Source organism: Urocitellus parryii, chromosome 4 (genome assembly GCF_045843805.1).
Source record: "Urocitellus parryii isolate mUroPar1 chromosome 4, mUroPar1.hap1, whole genome shotgun sequence".
Taxonomy (NCBI): domain Eukaryota; kingdom Metazoa; phylum Chordata; class Mammalia; order Rodentia; family Sciuridae; genus Urocitellus; species Urocitellus parryii.
In genome coordinates this window covers 49,503,070-49,518,041 of record NC_135534.1, presented here as the reverse complement: position 1 = coordinate 49,518,041, position 14,972 = coordinate 49,503,070, and the positions used below count along the sequence as shown (strand labels likewise).

Sequence of the window (14,972 nt, the reverse complement as noted above, 5' to 3'; positions counted from 1 at the left end):
AGGGAAATGGTTTAAATGGGGAGAAAGAAGAGACTCCTTTGAACATTCTTAAAAATTATTTTTATAAGGTGAATGTACATCATTATATTATAGCATCTTCATCAAGTTTCTTCCTAATGATCTGGACCAAGCCATTTAGCCCAGCCTTTGACATCTCTCCCTACTTTCATACAACTTCCAAGGGACCATTTGAGGGATCTTTTGCAAATTAATATGAGTCCTGTTGCTCATGTGCAAACTCCTTGGCTTAATTTATTGGTGAAATGGTCCTACAGAGAACCAGGGTAAAAGTGTGGTAAAAAATAAGCACACAATCTGACACAATCAACATTACACTGCAGTACTGAAAGGCACCTTGACAGTAAAGGCACCTAAGGACTCTGTGGAGGTGGGTACTTGAAGATGGGAGCTTCTCGAGCTCCAGCACATCCTCTCAGAACACACTCAGGTTGGCAGTAACCATATTCTTCCTGTCCAAGGCAATGTCTTGCCAGGCCATGGTAAGACTGAATTATGGCTTGTCAAGTTCTATACCCGCAACTGTATAACACCAGAACATAATTACCTAATTGGTTGTACCTGCTGCCTTTAGTTAGTCCAGTTATGGGGTTTCTGTGCATCATCAACACTGTCTAGTCATAGTCCATGGGCTAAGTAACAATGTCAGACACCATGTGTGTGCAAGCTGACAGTCTGTGGAGAGGCACAGGCTGGCTGCACACTTTGCACACTTGGACCTTAGTTCTCCTTTCTGGCTTCATCTCAATCTCTCTCTCTCTCTCTCTCTCTCTCTCTCTCTCTCTCTCTCTCTCTCTCACACACACACACACACACACACACACAGAGTCTCTATACTCTATAAAGGGGTGTTTGCAGAAGCCAGCCCCTCAAATGCAAATATCCTCTACTCAACAAAAGTGCTCTCAGATGTGCTTTCTGATATGAAATTTAACCCACAACTCAAAGACAGAGCAAATGTTCCCTCCTCTGTGCTGCCCCATTCCCTAGGCTTCTCTTGTTCCATTTTCAGTACCTGGAATTACTGTCAAATTATGTATCCATCTCCACCCCTACCGCCATTCTCTCATAGGACAATATCATACCACTAAGCATTCATTAAATCTTCATGAACAAATGTGTGAGTGGATGGATGGATGGCCAAATGACTTCCTTTTCCTCTTTAGAAATAAGCAGCTTATATTATTTTCCTCAGCCTTCCTCTGTTCCTCTCTCCTGGCATTCAGACATGACCCCTGGTCCCCCACCTGGTCAGCAGCTGGGGTATGGTCTTCTTTATTACCATCCTCAACAGGGACATTGAGATGTCTGGTGGGTTGCTGTAATCTGCTCTTTGGGCACAGATCAGCCCTGTGTCTCATAGCCCACCACACTATCCTCAGAACAAAGTTCCTTCCTCTGGTTTTCTAGAACTCATAGCTTAAGACAATAATTAAAGTTTCTATTTCCTCTGAACAAAAGGGCTTATACATATCTCAGAATGTATCATTTCTTCCAGTGCTGTCCAAAAGAACTTTCTGTGATGGCAGAAATGTTCTATATCCACACTGTCCGATACAGTAGCCACTAGGCACACATGGCAACTGAGCATTTGATGTTATTAGTGGCTAAAGACATGGATTTTTATTTACTGGTCATAGATGTATGGACACATTTTAGACTATAAATGAACTATGACTTAAATATGTACACCAAATTATATGTACATTTATATTATATATGCATTTGTGTGTATGCAGTCTAGAATTTAAGCATTAAATTTAAGCATTTTTTAAAGTATCCATAAATATGAATTGTGTCCACACAAATGGATTGAGTTATATATACACTAAGTGTGCACATTATCACCATTCTATCCATTCAAGCATCTTTTAATTGTTTTCACGGGATTAAGAGTAATTTTGAGAGCCCCACATACCTGTAAAAGGGATATTTCCTCTTAGAGAACAATTCTTGGTTTAGATTTAGACCTTTTATATTCCCTCCTCCACTACCTAACAAACCTTGAATGCCAGTGTTTCCTTTCTGGATTCTTACTGGTGAGAAGTTCCCATGGCAAGGTCCCTAGCCAACTCCTACCCCTACCCACCACACACGTTGAGCTTCCCGAACACTTTGGCATATTGCAGATGGCTCCACTTGCACCATGTCCGAGTGGATCACCTGGTCCCCCTGCAGCATCTCCTGCGGAATGGGCATGCGGTCCCGAGAGAGGTATGTGAAGCAGTTCCCAGAGGACGGCTCTGTGTGCACACTGCCCACCGAGGAGACAGAGAAGTGCACAGTCAACGAGGAGTGCTGTGAGTTGGGGAGCCAGGGAGGGAGGATGGGCACGAGCAAGCAGACCCAGAAGCCACTGGCATGACTCCAACTCTGTTGTACTCCCCAGCTCCCAGCAGTTGCCTGATGACCGAGTGGGGTGAATGGGATGAGTGCAGTGCCACCTGTGGGATGGGCATGAAGAAGCGGCACCGCATGGTCAAGATGAGCCCAGCAGATGGCTCCATGTGCAAGGCTGAGACATCCCAAGTGGAGAAATGCATGATGCCCGAGTGCCGTGAGTGGGTGTGGGGAGGGCACTGGGCAGAGGACCCAGAATGGGCGTGGAAAACAAGAGCACTCCTTACAACCACATCAAGGTCAGAGGTGACAGGCACAGGGGGAAAAAATGGCCCACCACCTTTGTAGGGTGCTGCCAGGAGTAAGATGAGAGCCAGACCCAGAGACTGGCCTTTTTTGGTGGATATTCTAAGCAATGCTAGAATGGCAAACTGGTGGCTTTTGGATAGAATTCTGTAGCTCCTTCACAGAAGCATCTTTCTTGGGGCAGCAGGGAATAATAATTTAGGCAAGGCATGCACTCCCCAGGCCCAGTCTCCACTCTTGCTCCATGCAAAAATGCATTAGACCCACATATCAACAAAGGTGAAGCACACACTCAAGTACATACGCATCCTAGAGATTTCAGTATCAAAGTCCAAAAATGCAATATTGAGCCTATCCTTTAGTGCATAATTCTTGGATGTGGAATGTTTTATCTCTAGTAAGATCCTACTCAGAACTTCAGTGCTGTTTCAAGTGGAAACTTGTGTGCTCACATCACTGACCTCATCTGATGTCTGGTCATGACCAACAGCTGGGCCACAAGAGATGCAGGAAAGTATCAAGAAGGACAGTAGAGTGCAGAGCCACTTCTTGCTCCAGGGATTCACCATTCCATTTTACTCCAGGGGCCACAGCAAGGGACAGGGTTGGGGCATTGTGAGGCCAAGATCAAAGAAAACTGTTCTCAGTGGAAAACCTGACTCTTCACCTAGACACCATCCCATGCTTGTTGTCTCCATGGTCTGAGTGGAGTGACTGCAGCGTGACCTGTGGGAAGGGCATGCGGACCCGCCAGCGGATGCTCAAATCTCTTGCGGAACTTGGAGACTGCAACGAGGAACTGGAGCAGGTGGAGAAGTGCATGCTGCCAGAGTGCCGTAAGTCCTGGGTCCTGGAAACCACCTCCCCCTTCCCCTCCTAAGTTTCAGAATCCTGAGAAGTCTGAACTAGGTCATGCTGTGATCATGCTGCTAGAATCTACAGTAAATTATTTGATGGGGAGTAAGAGTAGGGTTTGGGTCTGTCTTGACATAGTTATCTAACACTTCAGTCACTCTCATTACCAAAAACTGCAAGTGGTTATGATGTCTAAATGGGAGACACGTATATAAAACACACTCATTTCTTCCCCTCATCCCATCTCCAATTATGGACTTGTCTGATCCATGGATTTTCTGAACTATTTCATCCTGCTCTTCCTCCCTATGACCATTTTATTTACCCTTTGAACCAGACACTAAATCAATGACTCCAGCAGCCTGGTAAAAGACAAGAAAACAAGCCAAGTTCTCTAAAACATGCTATCTACCCCCATCTCCTCCAAAATCTGTAGTCAGCTGTTTTTATGACACGGGGACAAATCTCCCAAGAAGAGAGATTTGTGGAGATTTTCTGGCCAGCTTTCCACGACAGCTGCTCTCTTAGGTGAAAAAGGGGCAAGCACACTTTGCTTGCTCTGATGTTTTCTGGCTTCCTCTAGTATGCACTGGCAGTCTGCCAGGTCTCCTCCCCTTCCTAGTGCTCAGGTTCAAATCCCAGCTCTGTCCTTACTGGTTGCCTAACTTTCAGCAGACTGCTTAACATCCCTGTTCCTCAGTATCCTGATCTGTATGATCAGAAAATACTTCCTAGGTTGCTCTGAGGAATAAACCCAGTAACCAGCACAAAGTGTGAACACTGACTGGACTAGCAGGTGCAGACATCAACTGATGATCTATGATAGTTCCTGAGCTGTTTTAGCTAGACTGGATCACATGTATGGATAACCTGCACCAGCAACCAAATAAAGTATGATGTTTAAAATAACTACAATTGGCCTGATAAGTCAACCTAGCTCATCAGGTTAGGGCCCCACACCCTTTTGAGAGGGACAGTTACAACTGAAACAAGTCTTCATAAGGTCCAATGGAGAAAGGGTGGTGGAAACACTTACGTAGAACTTTGTTAACTGGGAGTATTGTCTCCTTTAATCCTCACAACCTAAGAGAGAAAAATACCATCATCCCCGTTTACAGCTAAGAAAGCTTCCTGAGCTCCCACAGGTGAAAAGGCCTGAAACTACTTAACAAAATGAGTATTTCCTAGATCCAGCCTAGCTCTCACTCTGAAAAGCCAATAGTTTGTGGAATCATTTGCCTCCTACAACACATCCTGCAAATCAGATCACTGTTATTCCCCCTTTATATTCATGAGGTGCTGCCCAAGAATTTGCTGGATCTTGCACTATGATAAACCACAAAATAGCACTTGCTATTGACCCTCTGCTAAATTTCCCATTTTTGACTCCTGTATTTTTTGCATAGACCATCATATATAGGACACGGAATGATGCTGAAAACTAGAAAAGCTGCCTGGATCTTAAGAAAGCCACTATTCCCTCCTTTGTATTGGTCCCCAGGGGTCAAGCCACCAGTTATCTTGTTGACTTGTTCTTCCCAGGGAGGCAGCCTTGCTCCAAGAACCACCACCAGTAAATTATGTCTTCCTTAAGAAATTCTGAGTCCTTGCAGACTGTGGGAGGTTGGTCTGTGCCACTTTAGGCTGATTGGACAATATTCTAGGAGCTTACACAGCAGGGCAAGAGGCTCTGAACACACCTTCAAAGTCCCTCAACACCTTCTTGAGTCAAAAACAAGATACAGAATGTGGGTCATGACCTGGCACCAATCCTACCTCTACTATTTACTGACCATGTGGGATGGATAATGTCATTCTGCTTCATGGAGCCTATTCCTTTTGTACACACATTTTTAGGCTTGGTACAATCTATAGGCTTGGTAAGACTTCAAACAAGTATAAGTGACCATATCTTGTTTCAGATGTGAGATACACTCATGCCCATCTGTGTCTTGTCAGCCATCGACTGTGAACTCACTGAGTGGTCCCAGTGGTCAGAATGTAACAAGTCATGTGGGAAAGGCCACATGATTCGAACCCGGATGATCCAAATGGAACCTCAGTTTGGAGGCGCACCTTGCCCAGAAACTATACAGCGAAAGAAGTGCCGCATCCGGAAATGCATTCGAAATCCATCCATCCAGAAGCTGCGCTGGAGAGAGGCTCGAGAGAGCCGGAGGATCGAGCAGCTGAGGGAAGAGTCTGACGGGGAGCAGTTTCCAGGTACATACACTTGCCAGTGTGCAGCTCAAAAAAAGGAATGGGGGAAAGATTTCATTGACTTTTTATATACATATTAAATATTTAAATGAATATTTGAGAAAAAAAGCATAATTTAGGAGGGGTTTTACCAAGGAAAGTTTAGAAATGTAATGATAATCTGCCAAATATAAATTTTCAAAGAGCAAGCCTTTAGAAATTGTACAATTCCTTCCTCTGCATATATAAAAAACAGAAGTCTTGTCGAACCTTGCTCAAAATCACATTTATAACTTGCTAACCCCATTTGTTCCTTCCAAAGGGGTGAAATAATGGCATAGGTATGTCAGAAGTCTCAATCCTTATTTAGGAAATGTTTTCCAGGACCTCTTGGAATACGTTGCCTATTTTAAGGGTGTGGTTCAGTCATGACAGCCCCAGCCTATGGCTCCTTGATTTTTTTTCAAAGTTAACCACCAAGTTTAGCAGCAGTATGTCAGCCTTGAGTTTTATTTCTTCAAATAACATGGATCAAGGCTGCCATGATAAATAAGTGATAAATGCTCCAAAGGAACAATGAACCAACTGCTAATGGGGCCAGAAATAAGCATCTTACACTGACTTGAATTTAGGGTGAAGCCAAAGCTGGGAAAATTAAGACTGGGCCTTGAAGAATGTGAAGTTTGCCAGTTCAAGAAACGTATTCCAGCCAGCAGAAATAGCAACTGCCAAGGCACAGAGATACCCAAGAGTATATATTCAAGCAACAGATGGTATGCAGATGGAGCAGAGGACGAGGAAGGGAGGCAGGAAACCAGACTGAAGAAAGCCAGACCATAAAAGGCCAGTTGCTGATTGAGGATTTGGAACTTGATTTTCTAGGTGAAGGTCTCAAGCAAGAGTGATTTTAACAGATCTGTGTTGGGTCCTTTGGAAGAGGCAAAAACAGAAGCACAGAAACCAGTTATTAAGTTTTGCTTGTAGCCCAGCAGAAAAGAGTGTATATGTCCTCCTCCAGCATAACTTGAGGGAGTTCTAGGACTTAAAATAAATAAATAAATAAACAATCCCTGCCTGGGGCTGCACTGCTGAATAAACTAACCCAAGCTAAGAGAGCAATACCCCTCACAAACCAATGAAACAGTGAGTTGGGAAGATCCACAATTAAGCCTTGGGCACAGACTGATAAGAGTTTCTTTGGATTCCCTGGGAGGGTGAGGAAGGTACTTACAAAAAAGTTAAGACCAATTTGTCAAGCCATTTCTAATTATTTTTAAAGGTGCAGCTCAAATGACCCCTTCATGCTTCCTTAAGATACTCTACCTCATGCCAGGCATGGTGGCACAGGACTATGATCCCAAGCTACTCAAGAGGCTGAAGCAGAAGGATTGTAAATTCAAGGCCAGCCAGGGCAACTTGGCAAGACCCTGTTTCAAATTTTAGAACAAATTAAAGGATAGGAGGGGCTAGAGATGTGGCTCAGTGGTAGTGTGCCTATGAGGGTTCAATCCCCAGTAAGGGGGAGGGCGCTTTACCTCTACCTGAGATGATGAAAGAGGTGTACAGATGTGAGAAGCTACCAGTACACTGTCCTATCTTTAGGGAGCTGTTCACACATTAAGATACCTGTTGCACATAGTCAACCAATCAACATTCATTAAAGCCATCTATATGCTAGGCTCTTAGTTTCACCATGAAACTTAACCATAGTATGGTAAACAGATATCTAATGCATGATCATAAATGTGATGGGTTCGAAGTAGGGCAGATAGTGAGGTGTGGAAGCATGAAAACAAAAAATCTGATCTCTAGGGGTTAAGAAAATTTATTTGAGAAAGGCAAGTTTACTCTAAGTAGAAAAAGCAAGTAATTGTTCTTTAGTTAGTATTTGGGAGGTTAAACTTTGGGAACAAGACATACAAGGAATTGTTTTGTGCTCTTTGAGTGGTTGCTGCCTCACAAGCAACTCCAGAGTCACCAATGGTTGGACTGTTTGCTTGTTTAGTTTTCATTTTGCATTAAAAAAAAAAAAATTAGCTGTCAATGGACCTTTATTTTATTTGTTTAAATGTGGTGCTGAGAATCAAACCCAGTGCCTCACACATACTAGGCAAGTGCTCCACCACTGAGCCACAGCCACAGCCCCCCAAATAGCAGCTTTTTAAAAGATCATTTATTAACATGATGCTGCAGGTCAGTGACTTGAGCTCATTCAGCTGGATTATTCTTCTGAGGTCTACCTTGTGTTCATTCTCATTCATGTGGCCACAATCAAAGAGCTACATGGGCCATACAGGCCTCAACTACTTTTCTGGGGCATCAAGGGATGGCTGGGCCTTTCTCTACATGGTTTCTCCCATAGGTTTATCCAGATTCAAACAGTGGTGGAAAGGTTCTTAGCAACTTTTCTCAAGCTGTTTCAATTGATGGGCTGCTTTGCTTAAATGTAAGGTAACCAGTGCTTACACCACAGATCAAAGTTACTGAGTGTGCAAAAAGCAGTTTTCCCTTGGTTTGGTTTGGTGTTTTGGTGCCATAATCCTCCTAGGAAGATAGCCACTGGTCAAAGCAAGTCACATTGCCAAGCTCAGATTCAAAGGGTAAAGAACTGAACTCTTCCCCTTCACAGAAGAACCACAAAGCATGAATGGTTTTTTTGTTTTGTAATCTATCACATATGAGTGAATAGTCCCTAATGAGGACTCTAACAATTAGTTAATTCCACAAATCATTAGATATAGAAGCAGAGAAGGCGACCAGACAAATGAATTCTTGAGGTTAGCACTCCAATTCTCCTGACCTAACCAGGCATTCTCATGTTTCTAGGCTGTAGGATGCGCCCATGGACAGCCTGGTCAGAATGCACCAAACTGTGTGGAGGTGGGATTCAAGAACGCTACATGACTGTGAAGAAGAGGTTCAAAAGCTCCCAGTTTACCAGCTGCAAAGACAAGAAGGAGATCAGGGCATGCAACGTTCACCCTTGTTAGCAGGGATACAAGTTTCCCAGGGCTGCACTCGAGATTCCAGAGTCACCAATGGTTGGACTGTTTGCTTGTTTAGTTTTCATTTTTGCTGTGTTGTTTGCCCAATAGTCTTGTGGATGCCAGAGATGTCCTTTGTGGATACTTTTTGGTGGGTACAGGCCATGTGGGGCTCCCTCAATTATGTTTGGCCCTCTTCCTACAGAGAAATGAGTAGTGTCAGTTGCCTTGTACTAAACTGAAGCATGTTCCTCTGGAGCATCCACCTGGCCAGGCAGGACAGAGACCCTGGCCTCCTCCACATGGAGGGGGAACTGTGTCTGGAAATGACTGTGTGCCTGGGTGCCAGGGTGCAGCAAGTAGTAAACACACCTGTCAGATGAAAAGAACAGATTCCCCTCTTTCTTATCTTTGACCTGTTCATTCTTGCAGAAAACTTCCATTTGCCTCTCTCTCTTCATTTAGTGGAACTTTAAGTCTCTTGTTAAGTCTACTCAGTCATTATAAGTTCTTGGGGGAAAATGGTCCACATGAGAAGGAGAACTGATATGGGTAGCTTTTATTCATACACTAAGAAACTCTATGTACATTTACCTTGCCTCCTAATATTGGCTCCTGATACCCCAAAGGATGAAAATTATGACTGTTGTATTTAAATGGAACCAGTTCTTACATCAGTGTTAAAGGGTATGAGGTATAGAAAGTTCTTCCCTTGGTTTTGCTTTGGGTTTTGGTATCATAATTCTCCTAAGGAAGCTAGCTTTATGAATGCTTTGATAAAAGATCCTTATTGGAAGCAAGGCCAAGGCACCCAAATTTTCCTGCCAGTTCCAAACCTTGAGTTTTCAAATCTTCCTATATATCTATCCAGACTTTGAAGTTTTCAAATCAGTTTCTAAAAAGAAAACATTTTAGTTATACCAACATTTTTACTAAGTCTGCCCAAAGGCCCCCATATCATTTCTTCAACAAAACTACCATCTCTGAACCTAAGTTATTTTTTAGTCATAAAATTTTATATATAGAGAGAAAAAGACTAAGACAAAATCTAGAGAAAAAAATATTATGGAATCAAGCTGAAATTCTGGTACAAAGACAAGCCTGTGTCAGCTTTCTACACCAGGGCTCTGGTTCTCATGGATATGAGAAATCTATTCCCTTCTAAGCCATTATAAGCACACCAAATTCAGGGAGACTGACTACCAATGATTAGCGTAAAAGCACTATTTTCTCAGTTGAGCCCACTGACAGTTTTTGCTCATGCATTTATTGTTAAAACTATAGTTTCACTTCTTTTGCAGGCCTTTTTTTTATTACTGCTAAATCCAAATATATACCATGGGCGAGATGCATACAATGCTTTGGATATGCTACTTTTAAGAATCTGCATTAAATACTTCAGATTATTTCAAACAACACATATATGCTATAGCCTGAATATGTATTTTCTTTTAACACAAGAGAGACTATTCAATAAAAAACTCATTGGGTCTGTTGTTTGTGTTTTTAAGCTAACTAAATGTGCAAATGGTTGGATACTTTAACAATTGTTATCCAAATCAATCATTTTCAGTAAGATATGGGTTTTACTCTATCTGAAGGGGCTATTACATCCCTGAGTTACTCTGGAATTTTGAGTTGTTTCCAACATTATTTTTTTTAATTCTTCAATGAATTGCTCTCTTCCCCCAAAGGAGCATAATATTTAAAAAAAAAAAAATAGGAGGTTTAATTTTCCACTTTGGGCAACAACAACAAAGTCCTGCTATAGAATCTGCCCACTTTTGCAACATCTAGCTATCTTGATATTCGAAGTTCTCTAAGATGGTGATGCCTAAGTAACTCTAAGACAAGCTGCCCTAGTGTCTCATGTTCTTATTTGGTCCCTGTTGGGTACATTTTTAGTCTTGATTTTGAAGATTTAAAATCAGGTAATTGGTTAATGGCTAAGAACAGGTAACATGCTTCTCTTCACAAGTGTTTTTTGTTTGCATTGGGGAATTTATAAAAAGTGTCAAATCTCTTTCTTACCAAAGTCTTCTGTTAGTTGGTTTATAGTTTTTCTGGCTAATCATTTTGGAAATAAAGACTTTTTACTACAAAAATGCAATCTGTTTGAACTTCCACTTGAGATGGTAAAGATTATAAGAAAAATTGCCAAATAAAAAACAGATATAATTGTACATATTTTTTATCAGTGCCAAACCAGTTATCTTATTTACATCCACAAAAGATAACAGTAAGAAGTTCAGAGATACATTTCCCAGTCAAACATTGGGTTACTTACCTGTTGCCTTGCCAATGCATTTTATTTGAAGAAAATCTGTTGTAGCAAATAATAAAACCTGGGCTTCTTTAGACCCAGAACTGAAGAAAAAAAAAATCAAAAAGAATTTGTGCTGTTTTTCACTTGAAGTTTGTGTACTAAATATGTATTAGGCATACTCAAAGCCTTTGTACTCGCTTCCAAGAAGTAAGGGTACATTACACATTCTCACGTCACTTCAACTCTCCAGAAACTTAACCTACATCAAGACCATTGCTAAAAAGTCAATATACAAAAATTACTCACAAATTATCTGTGACCTATTTCTGTTTAGTCTATGTTTCAGGCAATGAATAAAAATAAATTTTTAAAAAATCTGAAAACCCAACTGCAAAAAGTCCTCTCCAGATATTGTTTAATGGAATCTGACCTGGAGGGGTTTTTTTAGTTTTGTTTTTTAAACAATTTTGGAAATTTTGTTACATGGCATTAGTTCGCTTAGAAAGGAGTTTAAATATTTATACCCTAAAGAAATGGGTACTATTATTCAAACTAGATTAAACCATAAATATTTAATCTCTAATTACAACACAGAATCAAGGAAGACAGCCATTTCCACTACTTTGCTATTTGGTGCTATTAGTTTTAATAGAATGATTCATATTGTTCTTCAATATTGCCCAAAGTAGGGAGACTGAAAATAAATCAGTCCCTTTTGAAAATGATTGAGATGCAGTAACAAATTATAAATAGCAGCTGAATGTTAATTAGCATGAAGCTAATTCTTCAATTTAAATCCTTTGAAACTGAAAGGAAAAGATCTATTCTAAAATGTCACATTTAAATAATGATTTCTCTACTTTGGAAATCTTGTGGGTTCAGAAGCCTTACATATTCCATAGGGTGGAGTAGCAGAAGCTGTGTAATGGTTAAACCTGGGGAATCCTAAGTTCAAATGACTGCTGCACCTGAATAGCTGTGAAAGCTGGGAACAGTTTACCTTTTCTGACCTCAGAATCAACACAAGTTTTCTCATACTAAGGAACTCTTCTACCTGACCTTCAAAATGGAGCAGTTCTCACCTTGAGTGCAGGTCCTTGTGGACTCAATGAAAGCCTACTCTACTCTGCCTGTCCCTCACTTCTTCATAGACTAGTAAATGCCCACTTTGTGTTGAAGCGAGTTTGAGTTGCATTTTAATCACTTATAAAAAAAAAAGTCATGATAAAATAAGTATGCATAATCTTTACAGTTATCATCATAGCAAAATGTAATTTAAGACTTTCCACTTAACATTTATGATATCTTAACATACGACAGCATTAACATTTTCTCATATTGCTCTTCCCATATTTAGCCTACTGATAATAATTCTCACATTTTTAGTAGTTACATACTTAAACATTTTTCTTTATCTCAAATAGTTTTTAAGTACTAACAGGAGAAAAAGAGCAAACATCTTACTCAAGACTATTTATTCTTTACAATACTTGGGAGTTTGTAAAAGTACAGTTTCTGTTTTTCAAAGTGTTGGAATACAACTCCTGTACTCCAACAGGTGATCTTGGGTGATCCTAAACTAAACTTATTAGCCTACCTAGAAAGTAAGAGGGCCACTTGTGAAACATAGCTCCCCTCGCCACTATACTGGTACTACTCAGAGCAAGACCAATAACCTGAAAACATTCACAAAGGAGATATAGAAATGGAAAGCAAGTGTTTAGAAACTTTTATACTCATCTGGCATTGCCACAATACCCAAGAAAATGGTAATTTTCCTAGTTAATTCATTTTTCATTACACTTAGCAAAAGGTTCAGCCCACAAAACTGGAGATTAAATGTTTCTTTAAACTGGAGCTTTAACAGATGCCTAAGAAGCTCTGCACCATACCATTCTCCCCGATCAGAAGGGGACGTAAGCCTGCAAACCCCAAGCTTTCAGAATCTTTCAGAGGCTTCAGTATCTAGACGGTAACACCTAGTTCCAGATTTGTGTACTAACATACCTATGATTAAATACCTTGCACAGGCTCCCTTTCTTACTCCTCTAACAGCCTACCTCTAAAGCAAGATAACTGCCCCAGTACCCTATTTTTTGCCACTGAATTTCTCAAAATAGCCCACATTTAGTTTCTCCAATTACACAACTCATTCTTATCTAGTTTCCAAAACCGGACAGCTAAAGAAAGAATCTAAGGAAGTCACCAGTAACCTGAAAACTACCACTGCTGCCTCTCACCCCCAGTCCTCTGCATAGCACCCAATGCATTTTAATACATTTTACCATGCCTTATGTGTTCTCCTGGCCTCCTGGACAACACAGGTTCCTGGTTCTCTTCAGTTTCTGGCTGCTGCTCTTGGCTTTTTGCTGCCTCTTACTTTTCTACTCCCCAAATCTTTGTTTTCCCATAAAATTTTATCCTGGGATCTTCTCTGAAACACTCTCTAGTGGGTATTATCCACTTCTCTCTCTTCATTCACTAGTTTAAAAATTGATAAATTCCAAATCTGAACATTTACTCCTTTTGAAACAATAATCCCCATTTCCCAATGCCTCCTGACTAGCCCTCCTGTCACTATCATTAGAGTTGCCTGAGCTCCTTATTTTAATTAATAGGACTACTATCATTCTGCTCAACAAGATTCAATATTTTAGAGCCTTATTTCCAAGATGTACCTCTGATGTTCAGTCTCCTTCTCCCCATTCTACTCAGGTCTTCATCATCTTTTTCTGAAATCATTCATTTGTCAGTCAAGTTATTTTTCTGCATATGCCAAGCCATATGAGTAAGGTAATAAACACAAAGTACATGACTCTGTCCTCACAAAGAGTTAATGATAATAAGAGGACAGATTCCAGGATTCCAACAACCTCTTGCCTGACGTCCCCTTCTTAAATTTGCACTTTTCTGCATTCACACTACCATTAAGATTAGATCCAGGAAACTCCTATTGAGAATCCTTGGCAATTTCCTATTATATACAGAGAGGCTGTCCTGTTTAAAGCCCCCCCACAACCTGATCTCAGTCTAAGTGATGATATTTTTTTCCTTTGTACTAGAACCTTTTTAGACCAAGGTTCCAATCTCAGCACACACCCTGCATTCTGCCTTGGCCCAGGCTTTTCCCAGTCTTTCTGCCACATCACTCTTCTCTCCTTGCCATCTCAGATCCTACAAATCTGTTGAACTCCAGCAAAAACATCATTTCTAACTAAGATTTTTCCTTGAAAAACCCTCCCATCTACCGTCCCATCAGCTGGACTAGACAATGCTTTTAGCGTGCTTTTCATACTTTTCCTTGAAATATGGAGACCCAGCGTTTGTTTGTGTCATTCTTAATCTTCCTCTATTAGACTCCAAGTCATCTGAATGAAGTTCCATATTTATCTATTTTCCAGAACACCTAAATTCAGTTTTGTACCCCCCAAAAAATCTGCTCAGTCAAGTATTTTTCATTAAAATACCTTTTCTTAACAATTAAAATACCATTTTGCTTTAAAAAAAAAAAAAACTTGAAACTTTAGAGGCAGTCACAGGTTAAATAGCCTTAATTAGATAGTGATGAGAATTTGAAAATGATCACTTGATCATCATCTCCTCCTGTTTACCTCCCAATTATCTGTTCAATAGAATTAAATGTTTAGCAATGAGAAAAAGAAGAAAATGAATTAAAACAAATCAAGTGGTGATGAAAAGTTAAAAGAAGAGCAAAGCTAGACCTTGAGTATGTACAACCTTGTGATATCAAATTTTAAAAATCAAAGGATAATGTAAGAGACCAATTTATAACAACATTCCAATCCCACAAATCTGTTGAAATTAGCAAATCACCAAAGCAACATGTGCACCAATTAGAGCATAACGTCCAATTCTGAAATACTATAAGTCTCTTAATAAGCAACATAAGGAGAAAACTCATAAGACAGAAATTCATCATCATACATTCAGGAAATTCTACTGAATTTCCACAAAAATAAAGAGACATAAGAAATTCTAAAGTT

At 40.4% G+C, this 14,972-nt stretch overlaps 1 protein-coding gene across 1 annotated transcript in view; it reads left to right on the top strand.

Moving 5' to 3' along the window:
• Spon1 (spondin 1) overlaps nucleotides 1–8,903 on the top strand; it is a 259,445-nt gene extending 250,542 nt beyond the window's left edge. Inside the window, exons 12-16 of the mRNA XM_026395892.2 lie at nucleotides 2,148–2,318; nucleotides 2,408–2,575; nucleotides 3,336–3,500; nucleotides 5,479–5,742; nucleotides 8,545–8,903. Coding sequence (XP_026251677.2) covers nucleotides 2,148–2,318; nucleotides 2,408–2,575; nucleotides 3,336–3,500; nucleotides 5,479–5,742; nucleotides 8,545–8,708 — 932 coding nt within the window. The 3' untranslated portion in view covers nucleotides 8,709–8,903. The remainder of the gene's footprint in view (nucleotides 1–2,147; nucleotides 2,319–2,407; nucleotides 2,576–3,335; nucleotides 3,501–5,478; nucleotides 5,743–8,544) is intronic.
• Nucleotides 8,904–14,972: the final 6,069 nt, after the last annotated feature.